Source organism: Microcebus murinus, chromosome X (assembly GCF_040939455.1).
Source record: "Microcebus murinus isolate Inina chromosome X, M.murinus_Inina_mat1.0, whole genome shotgun sequence".
Taxonomy (NCBI): Eukaryota; Metazoa; Chordata; class Mammalia; order Primates; family Cheirogaleidae; genus Microcebus; species Microcebus murinus.
In genome coordinates this window covers 15,682,587-15,696,918 of record NC_134136.1, presented here as the reverse complement: position 1 = coordinate 15,696,918, position 14,332 = coordinate 15,682,587, and the positions used below count along the sequence as shown (strand labels likewise).

General features: G+C 36.5%; 1 protein-coding gene across 2 annotated transcripts in view; it reads left to right on the top strand.

Annotated features, from left to right (window-relative positions):
• The window catches only part of CHM (CHM Rab escort protein), a 189,021-nt gene extending 177,669 nt beyond the window's left edge, over positions 1–11,352 (top strand). For both annotated transcript variants that reach the window (XM_012784563.3, XM_012784564.3), the window contains 2 exons: positions 2,404–2,564; positions 8,022–11,352. In XM_012784563.3, the coding sequence (XP_012640017.1) occupies positions 2,404–2,564; positions 8,022–8,213 (353 nt within the window). In that variant the 3' untranslated portion in view covers positions 8,214–11,352. The remainder of the gene's footprint in view (positions 1–2,403; positions 2,565–8,021) is intronic.
• The last annotated feature ends 2,980 nt before the right edge of the window (positions 11,353–14,332 follow it).

The following is a 14,332-nucleotide window of genomic DNA, read 5'->3' as shown; positions in this document are numbered from 1 at the left end:
GTAACTTGGTGTCAGATGATGGAGAATGAGTACTTTGTTTTGGAGGTGACCTTTCTCTCTGCTCCTTCATGTTTCCTGTGATATTTCGCTGGTTCTTTCTCATTTGGGTGCTTTATCAAGGATCGGAGGTGCAAGGACTCAATTATGATCTAAAATCTGGAATTCCAGAGGGACGATTTGGCAGATCTGGGGATATTTGCTCTGGGTCTGTAATGTCTTAGAGAAGTTTGAGTGTATTGGGTTATCTTTGACCTGTTGTTTTTCCATCATATTTTAATAGAGATTAGTGAGATTGGATCCCTTGTTTAGACTCCCTGGAATTATATTCCTCTTGTGAGCGTGACTCCCCTATCAACTACTAGTATGAAGAGAGAGGCACTGTGATGACTTATGAGTTTATTCTCTATTTTTGTTGCTTGTGGTTTACGTGGAAAGATCGGTTATCAAGCTATTCCAATACCTACGTAATGAGCTCTAAACCCTTAAATGTGATATACAGGACTCTCAGCCTTTGGGGAGTACCGTGCCTCTCCCAGGGGATCCTTGGGCCTTGTTACCTATTTAGTTGGGGTGAGATAAGCAATAGGTATCAGCAAACCTAAGAGATTACTTCAGAGGTTGCTTGATCTGTGGCTAGAGGTGAGCTACTAAAAAGATATTCAGAGAACATTTGCTGCATATGTATAGCAGCTCCTGGTGGAAAGTGTCTTTTGGTGCAATTTTTAGGGATTCTCATTGAGATTTTCCTTCTCAGAACACAAGCCTATAATTTGGCAACTGCCTGGATACCAAGGACAAGCCCTTGTATTCTGCTTTTAACAGATGATCCAAACCAACTCGCTGTAGTAGGGTATCAACTCTTTTTACTCCACCCCTCCAAGGATGGGGTTTATCTGGTTGGTGTGAAGTAAAAGACTGAGTGCTGTTGAAGAGGCCTTGCCCAGGGGCGCTGAGGGACACAGAACAGAGAGCAACCTGCCTGGATGCTCTGCTCCTGCATATGAGGGGTCAGGCCCTTCCCTACAGAATACCAGAGGCCTGGTCGCAGACAAAGACCTTCCACATCCCAGCCAGTCTTAGCCCTAAAAGCAGACTCCCTCACCACTGTGCACTTCCAGAGCTAGTGGCTTATCCTTTGGCTGAAGGCCCTGTCTACCAAGGCCCTGTCGCCTCCAGGAGATGGGCTTGAGTCTCAGCTTGGGTATCAGTCTAAAGAAGCTGTTACTAAACCCTTTCAGGGGAGGGATCTAGGCCTTTGGCAAAAAACAGGCCAGCAGTGGATACTAAGCAATAGGAGATAACAGTCCAGCCTCTGGTTTCAGCTTAAATAATGGCTTGTTTCACTACTCCACCCAGGGGTGTAGTCTGTAGAGAAGCACCTAGCTCAAAACCCCAGAACGTGCCTGGGGGTACGGTTGTCCCAAGTCAGAGCTGGAAAATCGCTCTCTTTCCTAGATCCACCCTGCCAGGGCAGGTTCTGTTCATTAAGCGCAAAACAGAGGCAGCTGGATGGGATGGGGGACTGCCTGACCTCACCGGGGGACATCGCCTGGGGAGCAATCTCTCTCTCTCTTCCCTCCCCTCCCTGGAGGGACTTCAGTCACTGGGGTCTGCCAGGAGGCTTCCCCAAGCTCCTTCCCTCTTCAGCTCCCTCACCAGTGGCGCTTGAGCTTCCAAGGACTACTGAGCAATTCTGCCAAGGGGTGAAAACTTTCCCTTTTCCGAGCGTCCCCAGTGGAGCTTGAGCCGCTACAGCCCCCTGGGGAGGATACGTGGAGGATCGAGCTCATTCCCTCCTCCGCTCCCTCACTGACAGCGCTTGAGCAGCTGGAGACCACTGAGAGCTTCCACCGAGGGGTGAAAACTTTCCTTTTTCCACACATCCCCGGCAGAGCTTGCAAAATATTTTTTTTTTTTTTTAGAGACAGTCTCACTCTGTTGCCAACGTTAGAGTGCTGTGGCATCAGCCTAGCTCACAGCAACCTCAAACTCCTGGGCACAAGCGATCCTCCTGCTTCAGCCTCCCAGGTAGCTGGGACTATAGGCATGCACCACCATGCCCGGCTATTTTTTACATATATGTATATATATTTTTTTCAGTTGTCCAGCTAATTTCTTTCTGTTTTTAGTAGAGATCGGATCTTGGTCTTGCTCAGGCTGGTCTCGAACTCCTGAGCTCAAAGGATCTGCCCACCTCGGCCTCCCAAATTTTTAAAATTTAAGTTATCTTAGATTGAAAAGCCATACATGTATATTAGAATTTGTGGATTCAAATTTACTAATTGTTTACATACAAAGCTCTGATTTACTACAATGTCTAGTTGTGGCTTAATTGTTAATAGAGTGTTGTGGTTGACAAACATTGTGTTTTGGAATGTAGATAAAATTTATTTCTATATTTAGAAAATGAAGAATTTGAAAAGCCAAGACTTCTGTGGGCTCTTTACTTCAATATGAGAGATTCTTCAGACATCAGCAGAAACTGTTACAATGATTTACCATCCAACGTTTATGTCTGCTCTGGCCCAGACTGTGGTTTAGGAAATGATAATGCAGTGAAACAGGTAAGGCAGTGGTGTTCCTCAGTTTTGTCTTAAAAGGTTGGTGTAGCTGAAGATGCATATACAAATACATTCCTGTCCTTGATAGGAAGAAAAAAGCAGAAAATATTTTTTTGAGGCATAAGTCTAAACTTTTCACAGGTAAAGTTGACACATATGTCGATTGAGTCAATAAATGGGTAATTTAACATTGTTCTCAGATCACAGATGGAACTTTCATTCTCACCAGTGGCAAGGATCCTATAGTCACAAATGACCTTGTTGAGCCTTTAATCTATTTTTTAGTCATAGCAGCAAGGCTATGACTATGACCATGATCCAGACATATACAGATTTTTGCCAGAATTCTTCAGAGTCTAATGGTAATCCTGGATAATCACATGTAGCCAGTGACACCAAACAAAAGCAGGAAGTCACATCTCATCCATCATTCACTCTGTTAGTGTAATAGGAATCCAAGTTGGCTCAATGTATGCATTTATGATTTAATCAAATCATTTTTACTTTGATGTTCCAATTTTTTGCAAGGAGAAATTGCAAACTAGTTTTTAGCCAGGTAACTTAGTTTATTTTTATCTCTGAATGAACTTAATTTTTTCAACCAAAGTGTAAGGCCTTTTAAATAAGGGCTTATAAGCTAAACTGCATCATAGATTATAGTTAAGGGATAATTTTATCATGAGGTAATTTGCTTCCTAAGAAGATACCCTTCAGGGATAAAGTGTTATCATAGTAGAAAACAGTATAATACTAATTTTGGTGCTAATTATTATGTGCTATTAAATGTAAGTAGTTAGAAATGTGTTATATAGCTTTTAACCTCATATTTCAGTTTTGGGAAAAGTTATTATAATGTCTACTTTAAAGAGCATCAGTAATATTTATTGCAGTTTATTCAGATAAACTGCATTGAAATTTTAATATATTTTGCAATTAGTCCAATCAGTAATTGATGATTTCTGTTTTCCAAATGAAGAATATTATCTATAAAAGCTCTCAAAACTTCACCTAGGTTTTGTCTGTGTAGAAAATACAAGCCCCTGCAGATTTCTTTCTGACTCCCTGTGTTCATATGAAAGTATTTATGATTTAGAGATACACTGAAAATAATAAAGTGATCTGTGTTTAATACCCAAAAGTTCAAATTGTGTGCAGAAGCACACCAAGACATTGCCTGTTGTCACCACATGATGCTAAGTGATAGTTGTGCTCCCTTCTGTGACTTGCTAGTTTTTTCTAGTTTATGTTACTTCAGTGTTTTTCTGAACATAACATCTGACATCTCTTTTCTTGATAGAAGGTAACGTCCCATTTACCCACCCATACTAATGAACAGACTGGTCCATAGTCCCCACTCCAAAGACATTGATAGCTTCTCCTTTAGGAGCCCCCAACTGCTAGCAGCTGTCCTTACCATGAGAACAACAATAAATGATACCATGTTCTTGATATTATACTTCAGGTATAAAATGGGTTAAATTGACTGATGTAGGGTTGGGCTGGCAATCTAACCACCATTTAGAACATTGTTTTATGGACAGGTTAGTAACTCAATAACATTTGGTACACAGTCCATTAGTAAGTTGAGGGCTAGCTTTATAGATTGTATGAACTATCAAGTTGGTCACATACTGCAATGTCATTTGCTTTCTCATGTCATTGACAGAGAGGGCAATTTTTACAGAGTCATATTTTCTGTAGCTACCATTCACTTAAGCATTTTCTATGTGTCAGACACTATCCTTAGTGTCTCATATATATTCTTTGGTCCTCAAAACAATCTTATGGGGTAACTATTCATGGCTTTCTCATCTTACAGATGAGTAAGCTAAAGCCCAAACAGGTTAAATAACTTGTCCAAAGGTCACATAGCTAGAAAGTTTTTGAGTGAAGGTATAAACTCAAGTTTGTTGGATGCCAGTGTTTGAACACTCATCCAATGTGCTATGCTACTTTCAACTTAGCAATAAGGATACATCCTAAATGAAAGTGCCAGATTGACAAAATGTTTATTTTTGTTTTGTGTAGATATATGTTAAATAAACAGAAATATCTTAGATAATTCATTTTGTCCTCTCTGTACTTCCCAGTATAAGGATACCAAGTCACAATGTAATTGGCCGTTTATAATTTTAAAGCACATGAAACTCTTCATCCTTTGAGCTAACTTCTGGCTTTAAAAGGGTTAGGAGGATTAAAAGTTGCCAGTCAACTACTCTGGGCTTAGAACTGGGTTTAGTTGGCAAATGAAATGTAGCAGATCAAGAAGAATTAATGTAATAGACCTTCCACAGCTTGGCAGTCGGCCTAAGTGGTTCCAACAGTTAGAGAGAGGAGAGACTTGGGAAGTGATGGAGTCTAGCTATAGGAAATTGGCATCAGCAAGAGCAAGGACAGATGGGCTGAAGGTGGGAATTCTATAAGCAGCTAGAGCACAAGGGTAGTATGGTAGCTTGCAACTGGTGGCAATCTTAGGCAGGTTGTTCATGACAGACATATATGGAAACATAAGTAGTGGGATCCAGCCACAGAGACTGGGATTCAGGGGAAAATCTATCCTATGAGGAGGAGTCAAAAGGGAGACAAGGTACTAGACACAGAGGAACTGGCGTAGAAGTAAAAGTAGTAGTAGTAATAATTAGAATAATTACTATATTTATATACAATATTTATATAAAATATAATTTTATATAAGTTAAAAGTTCTTACATTTATATAATAAAAAAGATTATTGACATTCTATTCTATGCCAAATACTAAGGATCCAAAGTTGACTAAACATCCTTGTAATTCTGGAGGAATCACTGTCATTAAAGGAGAAAAGCATGTAAACAAATGACAGTGTAGTGTGGTATATGCACTAATATATCATAATATCCAAAAGACTAGAAGTAACACAGAAGATTAATGAGCTCTATCTAGGAGTCAGAGAACCTTACAAAGAGGAATATAATAGTTGAGTAGCAAGACTCCATCCAAATCAAAGACAGCATAATTGAAACATTCCAGGTGTAAAAATAGCCTCTGCATCAGTCCAGGATGTAAACATCATGGTGTATTTGAGAAAGTAAAAATAAACAGGTATTAGTGAAGCAAAAAGTCTGAGAGGAAATTGGATGAAGTGGTAGATGATGAGACCAGAGAAGGTAGGCCTGAAGGCTTTTGTATGCCATAGTGGGGATCTTGGATTTTTTCCTGTTGGTAATGAGGAGTCACTGAAGAATTTTAAGCCAGAAAGCGAATAAACAGAATTTTATTTTTCAAAGACCCCTCTGAAGGTGGCATGGAGATGGATTACAGAGGCAAACCAAAGAGTAAAGAGGAGGGAGAACTTCTACAGATAGATAAGATAGACATATAAGACAAAAAGACTATTAATGATCTGAAGTGTGAGGTAGGGGCTTTGACCTAAGTCCTCCTGCTTCTACAGTAGGGGCTAAGTGTCTCCAGCAAAGGAATATGGTCAATTCCTGGGATAGAGAGCAAAGCAGATATTTCTAATGTTTAATTTCAAAATATCCTTAGTAAACAATGAAGTTTTATAGTATTAACTATATTAACTATGCTGTACATTAGGTCCACAGAACTTAGTCATCTTATAGCTGAAAATTTATACCCTTTAACCAACATCTACCTATTTCCGCCACTCGCCAGCCCCTGGCAAACACTTTTACTCCCTGTTTCTATGAGTTCAACTTTTTTAGATTCCATATATAAGTGAGATCATGTGGTATTTAGCTTTCTGGGCCTGGCTTATTTCACTTACCATAATGTCCTCCAAGTTCACTCATGTTGTTACAAATAACAGGCTTGTTTACATGACATCTGATAAGAGCAGATTTTAAATATCTTTACTACAAACATACATACCCAGTGATAAGTATGGGTGGTGATGGGTATGTTAACTGATTTTAGTAATCATTACACAGTGTATATCAAATCATATGTTGCGTGCTTTGAATATATACAATATATACATTTTTTATTTGTCAATTAAATATTTTAAAATTAAAAAAGAATATATATATATATATATATATATATATATATATATATATATCCATAGTAAATAGCATGTTTAAAAACATACCCTTGAAGCATACCTAAGAGGGAAAGGAACTGTTTTCCTCTCCCTGTCCCTTCTTTCAAATCCATATCGAAGTGCAAAAGCTTTTGTTCATTGCCCTTCCACTCATCCACAAATAATATCAGTTTTAATCACCTGGTGCAGGAGTCTATCAATTGTAGATAGCCAAATGGTATATATTTTAGGTTTTATAGCCCATAGGGTCTCTATTGCAATTACTTAGGTCTGCCAGTATCGTGCAAAAGCAGTCATAGACAATAGTTAAACAAATCAATGTGATTGTGTTTCAGTTAAACTTTGAGATGGCTGGATTTGGCCTGTGGACCATATAGTTTGTCAACTCTGCCTGATGGATAACCTTGTGTGTACTTTGGGAAGAAGGGTGGAGAGAGGTACAGAAAAACATAGATTTTAAAACAAGCACATGATGTAAAATCCTTTAATGACTCCAGTAGGATAGAGCGCAAGCTCCCTAGCATAGGAAGGATCCTTATCCACAATGAAGTATATTCATCTTACAAAAAACAGGAGTATGTTTAGAATAGAATAACAATGCTATCTGCTACATTTACTTCATATATACACACACATACACATATATACATATACATATGTGTGTGTGTGTGTGTGTATATATATATATATATGGTTTTTGTTAAGAACATATTTGCTTTTTTCCTCTTACCCTAACATACTAAGCTCAGCTTAAATTTTGACATTTTTACTTATGTTATTATTAGTAATAATGATAATAGCTACTGTATTCTCTGCCGTTTTATGGATGAGGAAGCTCAGAAGTTGAGTAAGCATTTCCAAAATCACATAGCTGCTAATTAGCAGAGCCAGCATTTGCACAGAGACTATATCTACTCAGAATCCATGAGCTTAAACACCTTAAAGCCCAGGGGAGGAGGGATGTTATATCAGAAAAGCACATAGTTGAGCAAACAATGAAGAATTTTCTTGATTTGGGCAGTGACTTACTGAAATTATTATATGTTAAATTAGACTGTATGAATATCACAAATAGGCTATGTGGGAAATTATATCAAGAATATCAAGGGAAATTGAATTTCTGTTGATGTATAGAACAAATGTGCTTAAATTCTCAACAATCTGAACTTGATAATGAACCTGATCAAGTACTGCCATCTTTGAAAAGTAGACCTGAATGCATGTATAGAATTAGAGGGAGAAAAGTCATAGAATTATGAAAGCAGACTTTTAGAAGTTCATGTATTCTAGTAAAGTATTTTTACCTGCTTAAAGAATTTTTTAAGGGTGACAGTTAATTTTTTTAGATAGTGCCAGAAATGCACATACATTTTAAAGCTGATATCCCCAAACTGTTTTGTCTTTTCTTCCCTGGCCAGGCTGAAACAATTTTCCAGCAAATCTGCCCCAATGAAGACTTCTGTCCCCCTCCACCAAACCCTGAAGACATTGTCCTTGATGGAGAGAGTTTACAATCAGAGGCTTCAGAATCCAGTGCCATACCAGAGGCTAACTCAGAAACTCCCAAGGAAAGCACAAACTTGGGAAACCCAGAGGAGTCCCCTGAATAATGTATATACAACAAACTGGAAACCCCACTTTGGATATTCCGTCTGGCCTCAGAGTCTTGATGGAAGGAATGTTTGAAAAATATTAGAAAGCAGCAGCCAGTTGCCATACAGAACTACAAGGAAAAACAAAATCATTGATATCCAAAAGGGGATTTTTGTTAAGGAGGACATTCCAAGAACACAGAACACTTGTAAAGCACATTGATTTGCCTGTTTTACGATACCAAACCTGTGGGATTAGCAGATAAAAATTTTAAAAGGATTCCCAGGAATAGAGCTATGGATATGAAATTTACCGTATGCATTGTTAATCATTCTATTGAATAACAACAACTTTTGCTTGCCACTTTGGATATTTGTTTGACAGCCATATCTTCAGAATCAATTCACGTATTTCCTTTGATTATTACAATTATATTTTTCTTAAGGATATGAACATCATGATATAATGATAAAAGCATACATAGATTCATCTGAGATAATCTTAAGTATCATGATCTAGGCAAGAGCCTATGCTTAAAACACAGATTTGTTTTCTATGTTAAGAATTATTGAAAATGCTAATTTTGAGGTGTTTAGACATTTTTTACAAACATCAATAGTATTTTTTAATATTAGCAAGTATTCACATACTTGTATGTGAATTATTTCCACACTGGGAAAGCTCAATAAGGAAGAAATGAAAGAATGAAGGGAAAGGTTTTCATAAGCTCATTGGTATTTAAATATTCTATCTAGTCAAGTAACTAGAGTACTAACCTAATTGTCTACAGGCCTAATTTAGTCCTGGCTATTCTATTGCTATTGTATTAGGCAATACAATCCAATTGATGATATTAGACAAATTATTTAACTTCTGAGCCTCAGTTTCTTCCTATGTAAAGTGGAAATAGTAGTATCCCCTGTACTTTATGAGAATTATTATAAAGATAAATGCAATACCATTCTTAGTATGGTTTTGTGGAAGAAAAAATTTTTCAGAATTTTCCCATTGACTTGGAGATGAGTATCAAAAATCTCATGCAGCAAATAATTGCTGGCTGTCGACTTCTGAACAAAATAGATCACAGCATTTTTATTGCATTAAGCTTTTTAAATGAAAATTTATTTCTTAAATGAGTATTTTAGTCTTATGGACCAGTAAACGTAACAAATGGAATTGTGCTTTTGAAATCTTACTAAAGAAAATAGTCTATAAATTCTTCATATTCCTTTTCTGGTAGGTAAACTGAAACCACCAAGGACTTAGAATAGAGTATGACAGTTGGTAAACCCTAATATACACTCCACATAAAAATGTTAGGGCTGTACATAGTCAGTAAATCTAGTTGCAGTGACAGTGCCTATATTTAAATTTTCTCAAATGCCAAGCTCTGATGATCTACTTTTTCTGAGCAATAGTTTACACTTATAGCTGCTTGTAAATAAATAAACAAACTTGAAGTTTCTCGTCTCAAAGTCTAGCCAGTATTGCCTGTTGGGAAGTCATGGATAAAGTGGAAAGCTCCATAGTCCTTACACATTGCAGCTGCATCTTTCAGAGAAGATCTTAAAAGAAACTAGCAGGTCACAGATTCATGGAACATTGAAAGTACCAAGAAATGTTGCTCTTGCTTCACTTATCAAATCCCCAAAGATATTGTTGAATCCAGAAAATAAGGAAAACTTCCCAGCCTCTCAGGCTGTTCCTCCCTTGTATCTTTAGTCCTCTTTCCCTTTCTTCCCCTTTTATAATGTCACACAAATCAGGGACAGTAGAATCACATTATAACCTACTTTGCTACAGGAATTCAGATCTTTCTTAAGTCAAATCATGTTTCTTGAAACCTGTCAGGGCATGTACTAAATGCCTCATACATATCTATGAGTATAGCAGGTATAGTCCTGCCCCTCAATACCAGCAATATTAAAGTTTCCAATAGATGAAGGCATTGAGTCTGAATACAATTGTGGTAAATTGTGTTAATAAAGATATTGTACTTTGTTATAGTGGTAGAGTTAAGGCCTCTTGAACACAGCATTCACATTTATGTAATCAGACAATCAGAGTAGGCCTAGAATAACAAGAAAAATTCTGATGGTCTTACTGCAGCTGTCCATATGTAGCACAATGAAGAAAATAGTTTGTTGTCTCATGCTGCAGGCCATATTTTACCCTGTTTTATCCATCAACCAGCATCAGAATCTTCTGAGTTATTTATTAAATACTGTTGAAATGCTTAAAAGCTCCTGAATATGATTAGTGATGATTAAAATATTGCACAACTGCTAAAAACCTTGTTAGAGAACTTTAGATATTTCCTACTGCCTCAGAATGTAATAGAAATTATTCTAAGAGCTTTCTCTTCCACTATCTTAATTACTACAAATAAGTGTTTTTGTAGTTTTAAGTGAAAAAAAAAAAAAGAAAAACCTTTTGATTGTAAAACCTTAAGCTTGCAGTCATATGTTGTACCTAGTGCAAAATTTTCAGTAGCTAAATTAAAATTTTGAAAATTGCTATTATCAAAGAATTTTGATTCATGTATTTAAAATGTTTATACATGCTTCTTATTAACCAAAAATGGTAATACCACTCAGTTTAATGATCAGTATGAGAACCAATAACTAATCCTGTGTTGCTACTGTATTTTTTATAATTGGTGTACCTGCCCAGAAATATATATATACTGTATACATTTAAGATCAATTTATATATTTTTCTATAGGAAAATGAAGTTACAATTTTCTTCATCTCAAATAATATTTTGTTGTCCATAGTAAAATGGCCACATTAATGGGTAACTTATAGAATTCTCCTAGTTTCTGAGATTGGCAGCTCTTTGTCTAAAATAATGGCCATATAAATGATTAACTTTTGTCACTGCCGTTGTTCCTTGGATTGGCAGCCCTTTGCCTAAAGTCCTAAAGACTTCCAAAAAAAAGTGTTGAAATTTAATTGCTAAATAGTAATGATCCTTTAAAGTATGAATTAGAATAATTTTCTTGTGAATAAGTTATTTACTGCTGTTGGTATTGAATAATTTGGTTTTTTACTCAATTTTCTTATATGTATTTCAAAAAGCATGAATATATGATTATTCATAATTAGCACACTGTAACAGTTATCAGAGGAAATAAAGATTTTCAATATCTTTCACGCATGGTTTCATTTTTTTAATATTAAAAGTTTATATATGTGCCAAGAAATTGAAGATTGTCTGAACCCGATTTATTTTTTGAGATTAGACTATTAAATACTCAGTTAATTGTCTAGCTGTATATTTGGTTTTGTTTCAAGGAATCTGCCAACTGTGTTAAGTTTGTGAGAAAGGCTATCAAATAATACATTGATTTGATTTACATAGTGAACTGTTCTAGATGCCTGCATTAATGTCAATATCAAAAGTGAATGAGACCTTTTTCTGTTTTATTTTTTTCTGTATATGCTTTTTCTTTTTTTTAATTTCAGCATATTACAGGGGTACAAATGTTTAGGTTACGCATATTGCCTTTGCCCCACCTGATTCAGAGCTTCAAGTGTGTCCATCCCCCAGACGGTGCGCACCGCACCCATTAGGTGTGAATATACCCACCTCTCCTCCCCCCTCCCACCTGCCCGACACCCGATGAATGTTAATACATATGTGCACATCAGTGTTGATCAGTTAGTACTTTTTTTCTGTTTTAAATCAGTGCTGTTGGAGGCTGTGAGGCATGGGCTATGACTTTACAGTACATTAATTGCCTACAAACTATTTTCACATCTCAGAGGATAAGAATCTGAAATGTTTTGCATATTTATTTGGTGAAGGAGAACCTGAAATGTTTTCCTCTGAGGGATTTGAGTCCCCAACAACTTACTTGCAATAGACATGAGATTACTGCTGTTATTTTTATGCAGAAATCATTAAACTATGATTTGTTATTGAATCAACTAAAGCGGACTGACATTTTCTGTCAATTTAAAGTGGTTTCTAAAGCTCCTGAGTCAGGACACATTCAAAAGATAACGGGAATCTGAAAACTGGCAATTTATCTGTGAGATTATTAATCAAGTTTAAGAAAGATAAGGTTAATTGAATTTTTAAACAAGTGGTCGTATTATCCTTCAAGCACCTAGGAGCTCATACAATATTCAAAATATTTTTTCTTAAACAAGTGCTTTAATGTTTGAATTCCCTTCTTTAATGAAGGCTCTTTAAAACACTGGTTAAGTGGTTTAGCACTTAACATCTCAAGTCTCATTTTGAAGGCTGCTTTTCTTTCCTTTAATGCACAGTTTAGCTGTGGGACTGCAATAAGATGCCCTTGCCACATCTGATTTTTCTGGTGATGACTCTCAGGACCATTTAACAGGTAATCATTAGAATTTGGATCCTGGTAGAGTGTAGGGTCATTTCGCCTTTCACTGCAGGGGATTTATGCTGGTAACTTCTATTAATAGGAATTACATGTGTAAATCTGCCTCCTATCAATGAGACAGTTGGCCCCTAAAAGAAACATTTTTTGGAGGTGGATACTGTAACTGATCTAGAAGCATCAGTGAATCGTTCTATTCAGTATTTTCATATGTGGTAAAATATAGCAAAAGCACACCAATTCACTAGAGGATTTGTTCGAGAGCATAAAAAGATGAAATACTAGCTCTTAATTTTTTATTTCCATTTCTAGGATATATTAGAAACTGTTGCTCTTTTTAGAATTATCGACAGACCCACAGTCAACATCATAACGAATAGGGAAAAATTGAAAGCATTCCCACTTAGAACTGTAACCAGGCAAGGCTGCCCACTATCTCCACTTCTATTCAACATAGTGTTGGAAGTCTTGGCTATAGCAATCAGACTTGAAAGTAGAATTAAAGGTATCCAAATTGGGGCAGAAGAGATCAAACTTTCACTGTTTGCTGATGATATGATATTATATTTAGGAAATCCTAAGGATTCAACCAAGAGACTCTGGAATTGATAAATGAATTTAGTAAAGTTTCAGGATACAAAATCAATACACACAAATCAAAGACATTCCTATACGCCAATAACAGTCAAATTGAGAACCAAATCAAAGACTCAATACCCTTCACAATAGCAACAAAGAAAATGAAGTACCTAGGAATATACTTAACTAAGGAGGTAAAAGACCTCTACAGGGAGAACTATGAAACACCAAGGAAGGAAATAGCAGAGGACATAAACCGGTGGAAGACCATACCATGTTCGTGGGGTGGCAGACTCAACATTGTTAAAATGTCCATACTACCCAAACTGATCTACAGATTCAATGCAATACCTATTAAAATCCCAACATCATTTTTCACAGATATAGAAAAAATAATTTTACGCTTTGTTTGGAACCAGATAAGACCCCATATATCAAAAGCAATTCTAGGCAATAAAAACAAAATGGGAGGTATTGATATGCCAGATTTCAAACTATACTACAAAGCTGTAGTGATTTAATCAATTTCGTATTGGCACAAAAATAGGAATATTGACCAGTGGAACAGAACTGAGAACCCTGATATAAAACCATCCACATATAGCCATCTAATCTTCCACAAAGCAGACAAAAACATAAGCTAGGGAAAAGAATCCCTATTCAATAAATGGTGCTAGGGAAACTGGATAGCCACTTGTAGAAGGCTGAAGTAGGATCCACACCTTTCACCTCTCACAACAATCTAATCACGCTGGGTAACAGACTTAAACCTAAGGTATGAAACTATTAGAATTCTAGAGTAAAATGTTGGAAACACTCTCCTAGACATTGGCCTAGGCAAAGAATTTATGAAGAAGACCCCAAAGGCAATCACAGCAGCAACAAAAATAAATAAATGGGACCTGATCAAATTAAAAAGCTTCTGCACAGCCAAAGAAAGTCATGAAAGCAAACAGACAACCTACAGAATGGGAGAAAATTTTCGTATCCTACACATCTGATAAAGGGCTGCTAACTAGAATCTCCTTAGAACTCAGGAAAATCAGCAATAAAAAATCAAACAACCCTATCAAAAAGTGGGCAAAGGACATGAACAGAAACTTTTCAAAAGAATACAGAATAATGGCTAACAAACATGAAAAAATGCTCAACATTTCTAATCATCAGGGAAATGCAAATCAAAACCACGATGAGATATC